Below are 17505 nucleotides of genomic sequence, written 5' to 3'. Positions count from 1 at the left end.
AGTTCCTTTTTTGTTATTGTTATTATTCCTTTCTTAAAACAAAGGTAGGATTAGGACATTATGAAAATCAGACTGTAAACTTCAGTCATCAGGCACAAAATAAACTCCATGGCATTTACCAAACTCATAACGTAGTATGTATTACTCATATAGCATATTTTTTTACAAAATCAAACAGTGATGGCTGTTTTGATCCTCCACATATAAACAAAGGTTTTCAGAGCTGCCCTTATTTAGGCAAGATAATAAAACCACATATGCCTTCAAAGACAAATAAGGATTAGTAAACATAGCTTGCCTCATTTGCATGTTTCTCCATGTAGTTGAAAGCATATTCATCAGCATCCACCAAAAGAAAGATGTGGCCATGGAAACACACTTTGGCTCCAACATACAGATCCTTAGCTGTGTAATATTCAGATAGCTCACTTTTATAAAGCTCTTGTCCAGGCTTTTTAATGCGATTTCTTTCCAAGAATTTCCCACCAATTACTCCTATAATGAGAGAACCATAAACACACTGGATCTTTCAAACATAAGTTATAAAGTACACATTAAAATAAAACAAGACTCATACATTTCCCTCATCCATATTTAATTTTCTATACCCGAGCCCACGTAATAATTATTTCCATTCATTTCCTCCCTGCCCCCAAATTTCCTGTTGTATTCATGATGTTAATGTAATCAAATGTCATTCTTGTATTTCAGGACGATGAACAAACTCACAATTTTTAGAAGTTTTCACCAGCCATTGAGAATCATACCATCATCTTAGGAAAAACTAGAGGGATTACAGCAGGTTGGATTCATAAGGAGTTAGGAAAATATTAAGTCAAATGAACTGAATTTTATTTTTTTATAATTTTATTGCAATGTAAAAAAAATAGAAATCAATATGCACATTTAATAAATGTATGAATTCATATCTAAACAAAAATAAAATAAAAAGAATAAAATAAAATAAATAGGAAAAAACAAAATTAACATACTAAATTGAATAACAATGTATCTGCTTACACATATATTTATGCTTATAAGATATTATAAAATGTATGCCAAAGGGAAATGTATTGTGTCTTTTTTTTAATTAGTAGGAAAAAATAGCCTTTTCAAAAATTGATGTTACAGATTTCTTGAATCTAGCCTTTGATATCTGAGATAATACTACTTTTCCAGTCTCTCAATATGATTCTTTTTTCTATTCCCCATGCCTGATATAACCAATATTCCCCCCAAACAGTCAGATTCCATGATTCTGAAATATAATTTAACACTGCTATCTTTAACTTGAAAACATTTATCCATACATTTACTTATATATGATGAAATACTATTCCAAAAAGAAACCAAAAACAGACTTGACCAAATCATAAGAGCTAATGTACCATCAAATTTCTTACATCACTTAGAAAAATCTATACTCCATCCTTTCTGACATATTCTTTGAGGAGGCCAATAAACTCAGAATAAAATTTTGCTGAATTAATTTCAACTTCAAGTTCAAAGAAACAAATGTAAGTTTTTAAAGACTTGCATTGATTGCTTTGTTTTATTTGTTTGTTTGTTTAAAAGATTTCGATGGCCACCCATCTTAGAGCACAACTGAGTGGCTCACAACAATAAAACAATTTTAAAAACCCATACCCATTTCCGGATATTCTAACTCTTTATTCCATAAATCATAGGTATCAGTAAATTCTTTTTTTATACTTTTTATTGGAGATTTTAACAATAGTAAAAAATAACATAAACTGAAATCAAAGAGAAAGAAAAGAAAGAAAAAGAAAAGAAAAAGAAAAAAGCATATTTAAAGAAGTGACTTCTGATCTTCTTTACAATAAGCAAACATAGTATTTCTCTACCTCCTTTGATATTACATTACATAAATCACTCCCATATCTCAACCCTTATCCATCCACAAATCCACAAATCATTGTTTCTATCCGATATCAACAAAAAGTCCATAAAGGATTCCCAGAACTTTATAAAAGTATTTTTTTTTAACACTGATCAAACAAGTCAACTTTATATTCCTTTCTTTTGCTCCTAACGTTCTTAATCTTTGCTTCATTACGATGCTGTTATAGGATTTGATCTCTGTCCAGATTTTCTTTCTCCTATCTCAGGAGTTTCCTCATGGCTTTAATAGCCCTCTTTTGTAAATCCAATAATGAGTCATTGCCCAAGTCATTTTTCATTTGGTTTATTGTTTGAATTTCCACTTTAGTTTCCATCTCTGTCTTATAGTCCAGAACTTCTATTTTATTTTCCAGTATTTCTGTGTAAACTGAAGTTTGTTTTACCTCTTCATCCTGCTGATCTAAACTCTTCCAAATTATTCTCCTTTGCATCTTTCATTTCTTCTTTAAGATATCTTTTAAATAGTGTATTCACATGAGCAGATATCATCGCTGTCACTGTAGCTGTGAGCTTTTCTCCCATTTCTTCAAAAATACTTTGAAATGTCTCCAACGTAATACGTTTATCTGTCATTTTTGCAAGTTTTGCTGCTGATCATCAAATTCAAAAGTAAAAAACAAGGCTTTTCTTTTTTTCCCTCTACCTGGAATCTTTAGTCCCCTCTAGTGTCTCTTTTTTGTAATCGCATAGGCTCAAATTTCTTTTGCTCCTTTATTTTAAAAAATCAGCCAATCATCTCTTCCCTGAAAGACTAAACAATTTATGTTCCCACGAATATAGTGTTTTGTTTTTAATTATTTCAAAAGTCTAAAGCAAAAGTCTTAATATTTCAAATATTAAATCAGATATTTCAAATTTGTCTTGTCCCTTAGTTCATTTCAAACTTTCTTGAATTAAATTCTTACCTAGCTTTTTGTTGTTTACTTTGTATTCTTTACATTCTTTAAACGGTTAATTATTTTTTTTCCTTTATTCTAGAATAAAGGATCACTCATCCGGTAGTTTTTCAAACTTGTTGCTTAGAAGTTCTCTTTTAGCTTTAAAATAGTTATATTCCAAAGGTGTTAGAAAGTGAAGCTTGACAAACCCAGCATTCATATAGGCTCGGCTAGAGTTGAGAGCTTGATGGCTTCCCTCGTCTCCTGGCACTCATACCCATGAGTCAACTGCTGTCCTGCAGTCTCCTCGCAAGGAGCAACCATCTGGAGCGCAAGTGTGTGATCTCTCATCCTCTCCTTATCTGGAGAGGTTCCACAAGACTGGGTTTGTTGCCGGTCCATCGGTTTTGGCCACAGTGTTGTCTCCGCTCCTTCGAAGACGTCTTAGCTTGCTATTCCCGCACTGAGAAATCCAAATATCAGTAATTTCAACTTTAAAGATATTTTTGAATTTCTGAAGTCAGTTTAATTTCAGAAAGACTCAATAAAAAATGATAGCATCTCAAGCTTCTTTGAGGCAGTTAAGGTATCTGGTCCATATTGAGAAATCAAAACATGCTTAAGTTGATTATATTGCCACTGATGTGTATTAGGCAAAGAGAATTCTATCTGTAGTTGTTGAAAACTGTTATATTAATCATTACAAAGTAATTGATTTAAAATAACTATTCCATACTCTGCTCTTAACCAGGAAATGAAAGACTTTGCTTACTGTATGCTGACCCAAGTAATTGTCAAGTTCTTGAGGAAATTTATAGAGAGAACATTTCCTTGTCTTCCTCATCCCTGCAGCCACTTCTGCCTCCTAAACCCTCTAACCAGAGGATAAGCTCCACAAAATGAGGAATTTGGCAAAGTTATGAGACTAACTTGTCCTACTGATTTCAGTATTTTGAAATATATAATGTTAATATAAAAAAGCTGAAGGCAGGAAAAGATAGAAAAGAAACAGATTCCCCACCTATGCTTGTTTCTTCAAACAGTCATCTGCGCATTCACACATATGGAGACGATGTATCTGTGCAGAGCACAAGTAGGAATCTTCTACAACAGGAGAGGACTTTTTGGCTGTACATTTCTCAGTTCCCCAAGACCGGCTAAGCAGCCTATAAAAATTACAGTGTACCTGACGTAGAAGTACCTGTCAAGGAACAGTGTGAGATTGTGTGCATATATAGATGACCATGTAAAATTCCACAGCTACATATAAGCAATGTGTTCTTCTTTGTGGTTTCTCTGGAGAGGAGACCACTTCCTATCCAAATGAGGCATCTCTTAATGACTCAACTATAATGTCATATGAAGATGGAAGATGTAGGGAATAGGGAAGATGACCTTGACAGAGATATGAAAGATCTGTTGCCTAGGCAAAAAGGGCTGAAGCATTTTTAAGTCCACAACAAGATAACATTTGGAAGTGGCTCAGGCAGACCCCTCCCTAATTCACTGAACTATAAGAAGAATGGGGAAAAACAGACCAATCAAATTTGCAAGATTCTTTTATTATAGCCAATCTCAATAAAAGTAGTTTTAGCCTACCTGTGGAGTTGATTTCCTGGTCTTGTGGGGCTACTAGTGGAGGGTTGCATTCAACTAGCAGCCTTATGCTAACTGACATCAAACCCCTGCCCAGAATATAACTAAGGTGACCATGTTGGCCATGTTAGAATATAATCTAATATGATCTGTAGGAGTCTTATTATCCAGGGAACAGGCCAATGTTATGGTTGTACAGACCATTTAGTAAATTCCAAGTAAAGAGATCTGGCTAGTATGGAAATAGACGGCAACAAGTATCCAAATTTGGAAGAATGTGGAGAACCAGGATTGTCTTAGCCACCAATGGGTATCTAGCATATACAGGAAATCATTTCAGATAGCTTTTGATCCTGATTAATGAAGGGATTGGTGGGAAATTATACAGTAATGATTGGTGCAAAGGAAAAGGAGGAAATCCTCTATGGAATCTGGACTTCTGCATAGGCTGCTGCAGAAACAGCAGCACTGAATATTCTTGTCCAATGCAAAGAAATCAATAGACAGAGTGTGATCTGGTGACATATGCATCACTTTCAGATGCAAGGCATATGTGATAAGAGATGGTTAGGTGGAAATGTGGAAGGACTGAATGCTTCCTTGCTTGTTCAGTTAGAAGACCAGTGTGATACTGTTGGAAAAAATTCAAACTTTTCTATTCTGAAAGATGGGGCTAACAAGCAAAAACTTTTGGAAACAGTAAGAGTTCTAATAGTTTATGTTATGAATGTGTTTAGAAAGGAATCTTGAGAGGACCTCTTAAAATCCCAACCTGTTGTTGAAACATCATAAATGAGAAGTACAGAAGGGTTTGAGGGAGAAAGGAGAGGCCTGAGTAGTTCCAAAGTCTGCAAATCACAGAAGAGGTGACCAATCTGTCAGTGGAGTGGGAACAGGAAAGGAAAACAGTCATTGCTGGAAAACCTGCATGTGGAACTTGGAGAATGGCATTGCTGCCACGATTGCAGCCCTATGCTTCAACAATGTTTGGGCAGGCTACAATGAGATGAAATGTTGGGAGTAACTGTTGTTCACAAGATGAATAACCTACTAGACCTTGTCACATGGCAGAAATACTTTGGTATAAATGCATTAGTCACTTCCCTTCCCCAGAAAAAAAAAATGGTCAGTAGAATAAAATCCAATTTGGGGCTGACTTTTTAGTTAATCCGAGTTTGGTTCAGCAAATTTTCTTATATAATGAAGATAAAATGCTTCATAGAAGGGACCTGTCTTAAAGGTAGCAGACAGAGGGGAGCTGTTTGAAATCTATAAGAATATGAAAATCCAGATTACAGAAGATAGGTTAACTTTTACAGCAAGCTGGTTACCAATAACATAAAAGGCTGTTAATTTGAAGAAGTAGCTACATTATATAGTAAACAAACACTTTTATTGTCAGTGTAAGTTCTGATTTTTCTTTTCCAGAGACTTCTATATGTTAACTATATAAAATAATTTGGGCCATTAAAATGTGCAAAAATAAAACCAGTCACTCACAAAGCAATAATACAGATAACACAATTCAATCAAGTTCATCCTATACATATACATATACACATACACATACACACCCATACATACACGCACACACACACACATACTACATTTCTAGAAGGCTGAGGATAGTTTTTAAAACATATACAGGTAGTCCTCACTTAACGACCATTTGTTCAGCAACCATTCAAAGCTACAGTGGCACTGAACAAATGGTAGTTATGTCCAGTCCCCAAAGTTATGGCTGTTGTAGCGCCCCTGGGGTCACATGATAAAAATTTGGGTGCTTGGCAGCCCACCTGCACATACAACCACAGAGGTGCTTCAACTCTATCCATCCGCCTATCTCCCTGCCCATCTCTGCCCTTTTGGCTCCCCTGCACTCTGCTGCCTCTGCCAGCCCTGCCACCCTGGGCTCTGTTGGCCTTGCCACCCTGGACTCTGCTGGACCTGCCGCCCTGGGCTTCACTGGACCTGCCACCCCAGCTGACCTTCACCGTCTTCTTCCTCCTGCTGCTGAGGCATGCCTGGCCCTTCACAAGGCAGCTGCTGGTCATGTCAGGCCTTCTTCCTGAGGCCATGTGCAGCCTTGTCCAAATCGCATGCAATCTTCTTACAGGGCTTTGAAGCCTTCCAAATCCTTGCAAGAAGGCCACACATGATTTGGACAAGACATGAGACCTTGGGAAGGCCTGGTGTGGCCAGCAGCTGCCTCGCACAGGGCCAGGCTGGGTGCACCTTGTCAGCAGTGGGAGCAAGAAGATGGCAAAGGTCAGCTGGGAGCAATGGAGCACAGGGCAGCAGGGGCTTTGCACCTCAGCGCTGGCTGGGGTGGGCTGGCACAGCTGCGACTTTGTGAAGGGCCAGGCCAGGTGTGCCTCATCAGCAGTGGAAGGAAGAGGATGGCGAAGGTCAGTTGGGGGCAGCAGGGGCGGTGGAGTGTAGGGCGGTTTGTGTGTCCTCCCGCCCCTGGCAGCAGCCACCCCTGGCCCAGCTGCACTTGTGCTGGGCCGCAGCAGCCACTTACCCGCCTGCTGGTCTGCTTGCAAGCTGCCCAGGACTCACAACTTCCTGCTGGCTTCCCCATTGACTTTGCTTGACATGATCGCCATTTGCAACCTTTCCTGATGGCTTCCCCAGATAGTCAGTGGGGAAACTGGCAGAGAAGGTCATAAGTCGCTGGGGTAAGTCTCCCCCATCCGTGCACTCATTATTTATTTATTTTTATTTATTTATCATATTCATGCAGCCCTTGCATCCTTGTGCACCCTCCTTGAACTGTGCTGTGCCTTTCGTGCACCCCCTCACACTCTCATGCACCCTTCTAACCCGTGCTGCACTATGCCCCTCACACTATGTCTCACACCCTCCCCATGCTGCACCTCTCCTCTTGTGTACCCCTTTGCACCCTTGTGCACCCTCCCTGCACCTTCCTCGAACACACCACACCTCTCGCACACCCTCGCGCACCCACCCATCACCTCCCCCATGGTCTGTCCACCACCCAGCAGTAGCCATTTATCTGCCTGCCAGTCTGGGACTTGTAACTTCCTGCTGGCTTCCCCACTAACTTTGGTTGTGGGAAGCTGGCTGGAAGTCACCTCACCTAAAGACTATGGGATTCAGTTAATGATGGAAACCGGGACTGCAGGGATTGCTATCGCTAAGTGATGCAGTCACACTTTATGACCGCATCACTTAGCGATGGAAATTCCAGTCCCAATTGCCATTGTAAGCTGAGGACTATCCTCTTCTTTATCATAATTGCTTACAACAGAATTACTTTCTCACCTGTATTTCGTTGGGGAGGTTCAAACACTGATATGGTGTCATCGCTTAAATAATAAGAAATAAGGAACTTCCGATCTTTATCAATGGGATCAGGAGTAATAGGTTGCGCAAGGAATCGCAATATATTACTTTCAAGGCCTTGTCTGAAAAAGCAGAGGAAAAGATATACAAAATTGTGTGTCTCACTTTCCCTTTATCTGGAGTAACAGATAATTCCATTTTGTAAAATGAATTTTGTGAAATGAATAAAACATTCCATAATCAGGATTTATATTAATTTGATTCCTGCATGAAAGACACAACACCATTGTTCATGCCCAGTTTTCCCCTCGATGCAGTTCTATTGCCAATCCAATTTATTATTGATGGAGATTCAGTCTACAAAAACAAATGATTATGGTTGTTGTGTTTAATAAAATAAACTATTTAATTGCTGTTTACTTATTGGGATATCATACAAAAACAATATAGTAGAGTCTAGTAGTTCTGTTCTACACTGCATAATAGACATTTTTTAATAGTTCTGGAATGAATTGATAACTGTATGAGGTATTCCATAGCTAGGCTTTCTCCATTAATTCATGAAATTTACCCATGTGTTACAATGATCTAGATATCTTATTCCAATAATTGCTTTATAAATCCCAGACTACCTCGCAAAATAGAACATGACAATCAACAGGATATGTAAGTGATTACACAGTGGAACCCAGAAAAGACAAGTGGAAAATAACAATGGCTTTTCTTTTCTTTGCTTGAATATTACATAACCACTATGGCAGTTCTTAGAACTTTCTTTTACATATTTGAAATTCATGAAAATATATTAGGTGATCAATATTAGGAGATCAAAACTCTGCTAATAGAATTTATTGTCTACCTGACGCACAGGTAATGTGAATGCAACAAATGCCCATATCTAATTGTTATTATGAAAAACAATGACCATCTCTTCCTGTCTTTCACTCACTCTTTCTGAAATGGGGAGAAAAGATTCTGAATATTACTTTTATCAAATACCTGTCTTTTTCCATGAATTTCTTGAAGTCCTTTTGGGGAGGCTTAGGAAGTAAGCCAACGCAAGAGCAAAGAGAGTCTTCTTCAGATCCAAAACCACTGTATGGCGGAATCTGTCTTTCTATTTTCAGAGAAGGTGGTGTCTTATATGGAACTGGAGTAAAATCCTCTGTGAAACACAATTCGCAAATCAACATATTTCAGTTTACTTCCTGAATATCAACTCTTGCGTTTTATACATGCTATAAATCTATTAAAATAAAATAATTCTCCATTTTTTGAAAAAGTCATAAAAGGGTAAGTATATATTTTAGGAAAGTAAGACATTTTTGTAAACAGGAATTTTTGTAAAGATTTCTCCCTGGATGCTTATCACCATTGGTATTTCCCTTTGCTTGCTGTACATTTTTTTAATAGATGGAAAAAGACTTGTGCATTGCCATAAATATTATTCTAGAAAACAGACCTGGATTCACATCATAACAGTTTTTAGATTACTTTAGTCTTTTAAAATATCAATACAGATTAGTAAATTTTACCTGTAGTAATTTCATAAATATGATATACTTCACAACATTCTTTACTCCAGCCAGCTATGCCTATTTTATATTACTCCAGCCACCCTGCCCTCTCTAACATTAAATAATATGGGTAAACCAATGTATTCTCACTGAGTTCAACTAAATTACAGCTGCATATGTGTGAAGAGTCACTGGGAGTCAAGCAGCATATACAAATAATAATAACAACACACAAACACCTGGAGAGAGAGAAAGTGGGTACATCTGTATATATAAACATTCCTACAGGCAAGACACCTACAGAGTAAAATTTCAATTCTCCAGACATCCATTTAGTGAATTCTGAAAACAATGGGTACATTTTTATTTCAACCTTTCACCCCGCAAAGCAGACTGGACACTTATATAATTTGCATCATTTACATCATTTGCATCATTTACATAATTGCTTTTATAACATAATTTGTATCAATTTACAACATGTGCATATTTATATAATAACATTATATAGTTATGTACATAAACTGATACAAATGATATAAAATTACATAATAATGCAAATTATATACATTATGTAAATTCAGCTATAATGGACATTTTGATTTAATGAGCATCCCTTTCCCCAATGATCCATTAAATTGAGGGTTTGCTATAAAGAGTATATAGTCCTCATGACTCTCAGTATCTAATGTGTACCTCTAGTTGATGGACCGTGGTCAACAGTATTTTGGCTTTCAAGGGAGTGTGTTAGCTTTGGAAGTTACAGATGTTTGACTTATGGAAGAGTTTGCTTCAAAATGGCACTGAGGACTGCTGAATATGATTGCAGTAAAGCATTCCAAGGATAAAGGGAATGTTTATTTAGTGGTTCAACACTGAAGAAGGCATAAGGCCTCACAATGTCCTCTTGCCTGTTTAAAATATTTATAGATAAATGTATAAAAAATACTTGTGGTATCATTAGAGATGTGCTGGTTGGGAACATGAGTATACATGTACTTTTCCAGGCAGAATGTGTTGTTGGCTGAGAACCCAGAACATTTACAGCAAATATTAGACTCTATGATGCAATGAGGAATATGATTCTAAAAACCAATGTATCAAAGAGAGAAGGAAAATAGAGTGAATGATTAAATAAACGGTGAAAAATTATAACAAGTAGTTGAATTTGTGTACTTGATAAAATATTTACTAAAGATTGGAAAAATGGGTGGAGATTTTTTTAAAGATGTACAACTGCTGGTGGAAATATATCAATAGGATGTGACCTATGACAAGGAATGAATGTTTGTCAAAAGAAGCAAAAAATCTGCCTCTTTTGTGATATGGAATCAAGAGTCAAAACTGTAGGTTGAATGTAATGGAAATAGGGTACAGTACTTAAGAAGTATGTGTAGTAAAACAAGAATAGAGAGATCAAGGATGAAAGAGTGATGAATGAATGTGGATTGAATATAAAAATGAGAGTACCCAGTACAAAAGAAGTACATTGAGTGGTTTGGTCATGTAAAAAGAATGAATGAAGATTAAATCACAAAACAAATATATTAAGGAAAAGTGAGTGGGTTGAGAGGAAGGAAAGGGCCAAGAAAGTTGTGATTAAATAGAGCTGGTATAGACTGAGAGAGGTTAGACGCCTGACAAACAAAAGGCAGTGCATGAATCAGTATATGAATATTGTGAAAGCAAGGATGGTTTGCCAAGACTGAAAGGTGTGGAATTATGCTGAACAGGGTTGATGTAAACTAAATTTAGTTAAGAGTTCCTTTTTCTTTTTTCTTATCTTCTGGCTTCAATTTCTTTTGCTTATTGCTTCTTACTTCCTTTATATTATGCTGTTTATACCAAAAGGGAATAACATAATAAAATATCCCAAACAATAACTGGGAATGTTCCTTGAGAACAAAAACTTTTCTAATGTGCAGTTATCTTCTTGCTGAATCTGAATTTCAGGACTTGCATAAAAATAGAATGCTGATTAAGATCTTCCTTGCATTCCAACAGTGCCACCTAGTGCACTTCTAGAAGATGGGCTAACTACATTTAAATGGTTATTCCAAGACAACAAAGACTGTAAAAATGGAAAGCCAGCTCTTCTGCCTTCCTCTCACCCAGCAACTGCAGATCACATCAAATTCAGTTTGAAACTGAAAGCAATACATTGTGTTAGTGTCTCAAGTGTATTTATTTTACTCATTTACTTGGGCATTTTGGCTGCTTTAATCCCCGGATTCTAATAAACACGAGGCAATTGTTCCTCTCATTCTCTCAGAAGCATTTCTGCCAGGCATGATGTAAAAAACATCTTTCTCACAAGCAACCACACATTGCTTTCAGCCAGAGAGTGCCCAACAGAAATAATAAAATGATAGAGATGATCAGGCTCAAACAGCACACTCTAGCTCCAGATAATCATTTTCAATGCAACAGGCTTGTTATTTAAATTCACACTCAACTCTCCAACTGAGATCAGTTCAACTTAAAGGACTTGAACTTAGGTTTTGCAATGGATGTGATCTCTCTAATAGAGCTCCCATGACCAAGTTTTATTCCAATCTGATATTCAGACACCAGTTTGTCTAGCACTGAGTAAACAAAAAGTGAATCAATTAAAGGAGGCTGATCAACTCTTACCTCGTCTGAAGATTAAAATAATCAGGAGTCAGAATTCAAGTCCATGTTTGGAGCAGAACACCCATTACCTAAAATCTTTTTCTCCTTGGAAGCTGCATTTATTTACTTAATTAATTAATTAAAACACTCACGGGGAGTGCCTGGAGATGGTACTGAAGTGGGCAGGACAGGGCTTTTTGGCCATATTTGCAAGTTTCAGAATTAAATAGCTTGACACACGTATTGTAAATCTACAATCATAAAAAGGTCAAAAATTGTGCCACAGAAAATTATTTCAATGGACTGATCCTGGGGAGGTCTGGGGGTCACACAGAACCTAGAGGCTGCCCATTGACCTAAAGAATCATAGATGATATTTATTTATTTTTCCCCCAAGAACTTCCTAATAATAAGAGTTACATGGGAAGCCTTAACCACTGTTGTACTAATCAGAGATTACTTTAAATTTGACTTAAATCAACATTCCTTTAATTAAATCTACTATACCTTAACCACTATCAATAATTTAAATAACTGTTCCTTGCTTTTCCAGAGGTCTTATATATTTTGACATTTATAATGTACTCTTATCCTCATCTTTTTCATACATTTGGTTTTTCAGTGCCTTCACGATTCTTACTGCTCTCCTATGCGTATGTTATATATATATTTACAGTATATAAAAATCCTCTTTGAATTGTGATACCCAAAATGAATATAATAGTGGTACAAATGGGTATAGCATCACATCTTTAATTAAAACTCATCATGGCTGTCAACATCTTGCAAGTACTATAATTAAAAAGAATTCAGTCATGCAACCTGCTGAAAGAAAAACGGAGTATTTTACTACCAGTGGATGGTGAGGCAAACACTAGCCTGATGGGGTAGACTGGGATTACTCTTACTTTTCAAAATATACATAAAAAGCATGGTCATACAGTCACTGAAGAAGTGCCAGGAAAGAAGACACCATCTTTCAAAAAGAGCCCAGTGATATTGTAAGCATCCTATGCTTTTTTTAATATTCATATACATATACATTTTATATCTTCCCCCAACTCTGAAATGTAAAGCACTGGAGCCATTGCTAAGATTGGCAAGGCCAATTTATCTTATACTTAACTAAAAGGAAAAGTCTCTTAATTTAAGGAAGATTAAACAGGAAAAAAAGCTTCTATTAGCATATTTTTTAAAAAACTAACATAGCCATTACATTTTAAGGGTGAGATGTAAGGGTAAGAAGTGAAAGAAAGTCTAATTTTTCTGACTCTTTACTGGCCAATAAGTTAATATGTCTTGATTATGTCTGTTAAACATTTTATAGACAACTGGCTCTAAACACTCTTCCCAAAATTTTGAGTCTTATGGACAAATTACAATCATTGCTAAAATCCAGAGAGATAGTTTGGCCCAGTTTATTCATCAAAGCAAGACAGATGTTTGTTTTTTAGTAAATCCATATTAGGTTGTTAGTCTTTCAGAAGAAGAAATCTATTACAGTTTTTAAAATTAAACAGAGTTTATAAATAATTTAACTGCTGCTACAATTATTTTGACTTTAAAGCTATTTGCAGCTTGGAACTAAGAATCTTAGTACATAAACATTACATTTTGTTTATATATCACAAAGAATATTGCCACAATATGTACATTGTTCACTACAATAAACACTATATGAAGCTAGTTCTGAAATATTGGATATATGAGAAAGACAGAGAAAGAGAAAAAAGATACTAAAACAGGTATTTTAAGACCATGAATAAAGAGAGATCAAATCAAATTATATTACTTAAAGAAATTATGAATTATCTGTACGGAATTGAATATATTTACTTGAAAGTAGTGACTTTGGTGAGAAATACTTTTAAAAAAACTATACTTAAAATTGTGATAAGAGCCAGTTTGGATTAGGGGTTAAGTAGGGCAAGCCACTTCTGAAAAACCTTGCCAAGAAAACTGCAGGGGCTAGTCCAGGCAGTCAATAGGAATCAAAAACTGACTTGAAGACACACACACACACACACACACACAAAGTGAAATCAACAACATTTCACAAAGAAAATTAGAGATGAAGTCAGCAAAGTAATATATTTAGTATAATTGTAATTTCCTTCACATTTTCAAATGTAGTTAAATTATCACAGGCACATGAGTAGAGAAATAACAATAGTCACAATGCAATCTAAAAATAATGAAGATTTGACAATGGTCCAATCAATTTACTACCTTTTCTATGGAGTAATGTTTTATAAAGAATTTGACAGAGAAAATAGCTTTAAAGGATTAGTTAATATATGTATCTCTGTGCTGGGCATATCTCTTTGGTTAATGAAGAAATGCACATTTTGAGGCTTAAGTCATTTTTGTTAAATAGATTTTTATGTATTTTAATACAAACAAACTATATTCATTAAATATAAAACATTTAAAAGTTATTCTAATTTAAAGTGCAAACAAAATTAGTGTCACTTGGAAATTATGCAAAATCAAATGAAACATTAGGAGAAAAAATGTTATAAAAGCTGCTCAGTTCCACAGTATACTAGAGGTCTGCCCTCAGTCTTACTGCTAATCTCCAGTGTGCCTTGGAAACAGCCTGATTTATCATTTAACTTAGGCACTCATTGTGTACTCTGACTGCCCACAACTTTCCTGATCACTCACAATGCCTAAAATGGAGAGAAAAGATGATGATAACAACCAAGTTTAAAGAACCAGATTTTTAAAGAGACAAACCAACAGAGAAGCAAGTAAAAGAAAGATCAGGTCTAAGAATTCTTGTAAGAAGTTCTTATAAGAAGAGCAAGAAGTTGACCAATTCTTGTAAAATCATGGACCTCTTATTTCATCCTCTTACTCACCCAAGTAACATATTTTAAAATTCAGTTAATTGGTAGAAAATAATGTACGCAGCTTTGAGGTTTCTAGTTGGTCCAATTTCTCTTTTGTTATAGACAATCAGCACATGGAATTACCTAGATTCTAGTGAAGACAAGGGAATCCAATCTCCATTCCCCTCCACACACAGCCATATTATATTGGCTTGTCCTCCAAATTAGCATTTTGTGTTTTAAAAGTAGGATTTGCAAGGTGTGCTCCATGTACTGCAGTGGAGGACATCTCTTTCTACACACATTTTTTACAGGACTAAATTTGTCCTAGCTATTGAAAGTGATATGGCAGCCCAAAGTACACAAATTCCAGGTAAGCCACTCTTTCCCATATGGCAGACATGAACATGCCAAAGGCTACACCTGAATTTTTGGTGGTGCACTGGGAACCATGGTCCAAATAATTTCATTTTATTTATTTTTAATTTACTATTAAACATGATTATTCACATTTTTAATATTTTTCCTTCTATTCCATTGCAAATTATAATTTAGTAGCAATCTTTGGCCATTTCTGGGGGCTACATCCAGAGATGGCAGCACATTCGTCCAAGGGACTCAGATATGGCAGAATCTTTGTCATGCAAGGATATTAATAAAAGCATTCAGCTCCAGTTGGTTAGGTTCCTATATAGATGTTAATGCTCAAATCTGTACTACAAAGATGAAGCTCCTCAATGGATTAAAAAAACTAACTTGACAAGTCCACAATTTAAAATCAAAATATTGGTATTGTTACTTACTGACTCCATACTTTGTCTTATAATATTCTTTGGTAAATTCGTCACAATCACAGAGAAGTATTTTTCTTCCCCAAACATTGATTGTTGATCCTATTCTCAGGTCACTGTCCTTATAAAATTCCTGATACACTGCTCCTGTCTAGTAATTTGAGGGAAGTTGGGGGGGGGGGGGAGAAAGAGAGAAATATATACACTAAAGTTTATAATTATTTTATTTTGAAAAACTTGGGAAGCTTCAGTTTGAGAAGCTTCTTTTTGTATTACATTATATTTTTGTATTACATTATACTTCTCCCAATTCACATTTTCACCCAACCTGGTTGTTCAAGTAACAGTCATATAAAGATCAGATTTAAATATAGTGAACTTGATAAATCATAATTGTCTAAAATAGCTTACCTTACGGTTATCCAGAATATAACGACCTTTGTTCCCTACTAGTCCTCCAAACACATTCAAGACTGTCCGATCTGTAATTGTACCAGGCTGAAATATTCCAGGTGGAGCATACTGGGATTCAAGGGAAAACGACACAGGCTATTAATGCCTGCAATTACCAAAGCAACTAAAGAAAGCAGCCAGGATTATCTAGTATCTGAAATTTTACAAAGTAATAAAAAATCTGTCTCATACAAAGCTACATTATATGTCCATCTAACCATTATTATCTGCTGACTGGGATTTTCCAGGGATTCAACCGGGAGCATTCTACATGTAAGGTGTATGTTCTACCATATGCAATCTTGTATTTCGTACTGAAACTGAATATAACAATATGCATGATCTTCTGAAATCACCAAGCAATACAGTGTTTATCAGTGATATTATCAAAAGCCAAGCATGGCTATTGTTAAGCAGAAACCTTTACCAGATGGTCATAAAATGTTTTTTAAAATTGTGAATCCAGTCACTAAGGGCATTTCTACATTCAAAGACTGTACTGATATGAGATTGATGTCACCCTTGTGTGTCCTCATGAACCCATATTGCTTATAGCAGATTTCGTGTGTTGCTGCTCCAAAGAAAATGCAATAATAGCAGACTTATCCCACTTCCTTGTAGCTGCAAGGCAGGTGGCTTCCCATTGGTGGGAATTCACATTTTGTCCTACCTTCCAGCTCCTAGAGTTTTCCTTCCCCTCTTGAAGTAAAGGTGCATGGCAACTTGGTGACAGATCCCACTGCCTTTTAGCCATGTTGAGATTCACCTTTGCCAAAATTGCTTGTTTTATTTTTTTATCCTCACTGTAAAAGAAGATGCAGCAAGGAAAGAATGGGGGGGGGGGGGTTAGCCAGCTGTTGTTTCTAGTGCTCCCCCATCGGCCAGCTGGAGGGAGAGCTGGCTGGTTCTAGGAGATAATGACTTTTGCAGATCACTGCATAGCAACACAAAAATGCTACTGGCAGTCTTGGGGTGAAGCCATGTGGACTGACCTACAAATAAGGAAATTAAACTCTAAAGTGTTACATGCTGATACAATTGTTCCAAAAAAGATTTCTAATTTTGCTGAAAAAAAATAACAAAATTTTGCAATAGTTAACAATAAGTCCTCTGTCTTTTCCTATCTTTCTGGAGGTATTCTGCATGCCTCTTGTTTTCCACTCCTATACCCTTTTTCTTCTATGCCATGTCCTTTTAGATTTTAAGACAGCCTGAATTCTCTTTCAGCCTGAACATTTGGATATATTTGCCGTTGCCCCTGCCCTATGGAATACCCTCCCCCAGGCCCCTACTCTCTCGACCTTCCGGAAAGGGGTGAAGAGCTGGCTCTGCCAACTTGCATGGGGCGAAAAGAGGGGCAACCAACCCTGGGCATGGCTAGCACCTTGAAGAGGCTCCTGTAGGTTAATATCCTTATCTACCAGCAGTACCTTGGAAGATATCATTTATGTATGAATATGGTTTTTATTGTATTTTTATTGTATTTTAATTATTTATTCTTGTTTTTACTGTAAACCACCAGAGTTGTTCCCTAGTGAGATGGTTGGTGACCAGATTTGAAATATAAATATAACTATCCTAACCTCCTATA

The 17505-nt window shown here is 36.3% G+C and overlaps 1 protein-coding gene across 2 annotated transcripts in view; it reads right to left on the bottom strand.

The window, feature by feature from the left end:
* EFHC2 (EF-hand domain containing 2) overlaps positions 1-17505 on the bottom strand; it is a 61843-nt gene that overhangs the window by 17554 nt on the left and 26784 nt on the right. For both annotated transcript variants that reach the window (XM_088144735.1, XM_088144736.1), the window contains 5 exons: positions 15873-15983; positions 15474-15612; positions 8706-8871; positions 7686-7828; positions 299-495 (listed from right to left, as the gene is read on the bottom strand). In XM_088144735.1, coding sequence (XP_088000861.1) covers positions 299-495; positions 7686-7828; positions 8706-8871; positions 15474-15612; positions 15873-15983 — 756 coding nt within the window. The remainder of the gene's footprint in view (positions 1-298; positions 496-7685; positions 7829-8705; positions 8872-15473; positions 15613-15872; positions 15984-17505) is intronic.

Source organism: Python bivittatus, unplaced genomic scaffold, assembly GCF_059951505.1.
Source record: "Python bivittatus isolate LINGU-HERP-01145 unplaced genomic scaffold, Pbiv_v1 ctg000350_np1212, whole genome shotgun sequence".
In the NCBI taxonomy this organism is placed as follows: Eukaryota; Metazoa; Chordata; class Lepidosauria; order Squamata; family Pythonidae; genus Python; species Python bivittatus.
Note: the sequence above shows the minus strand (reverse complement) of the source record. Positions and strands in the feature narration are given on the sequence as shown.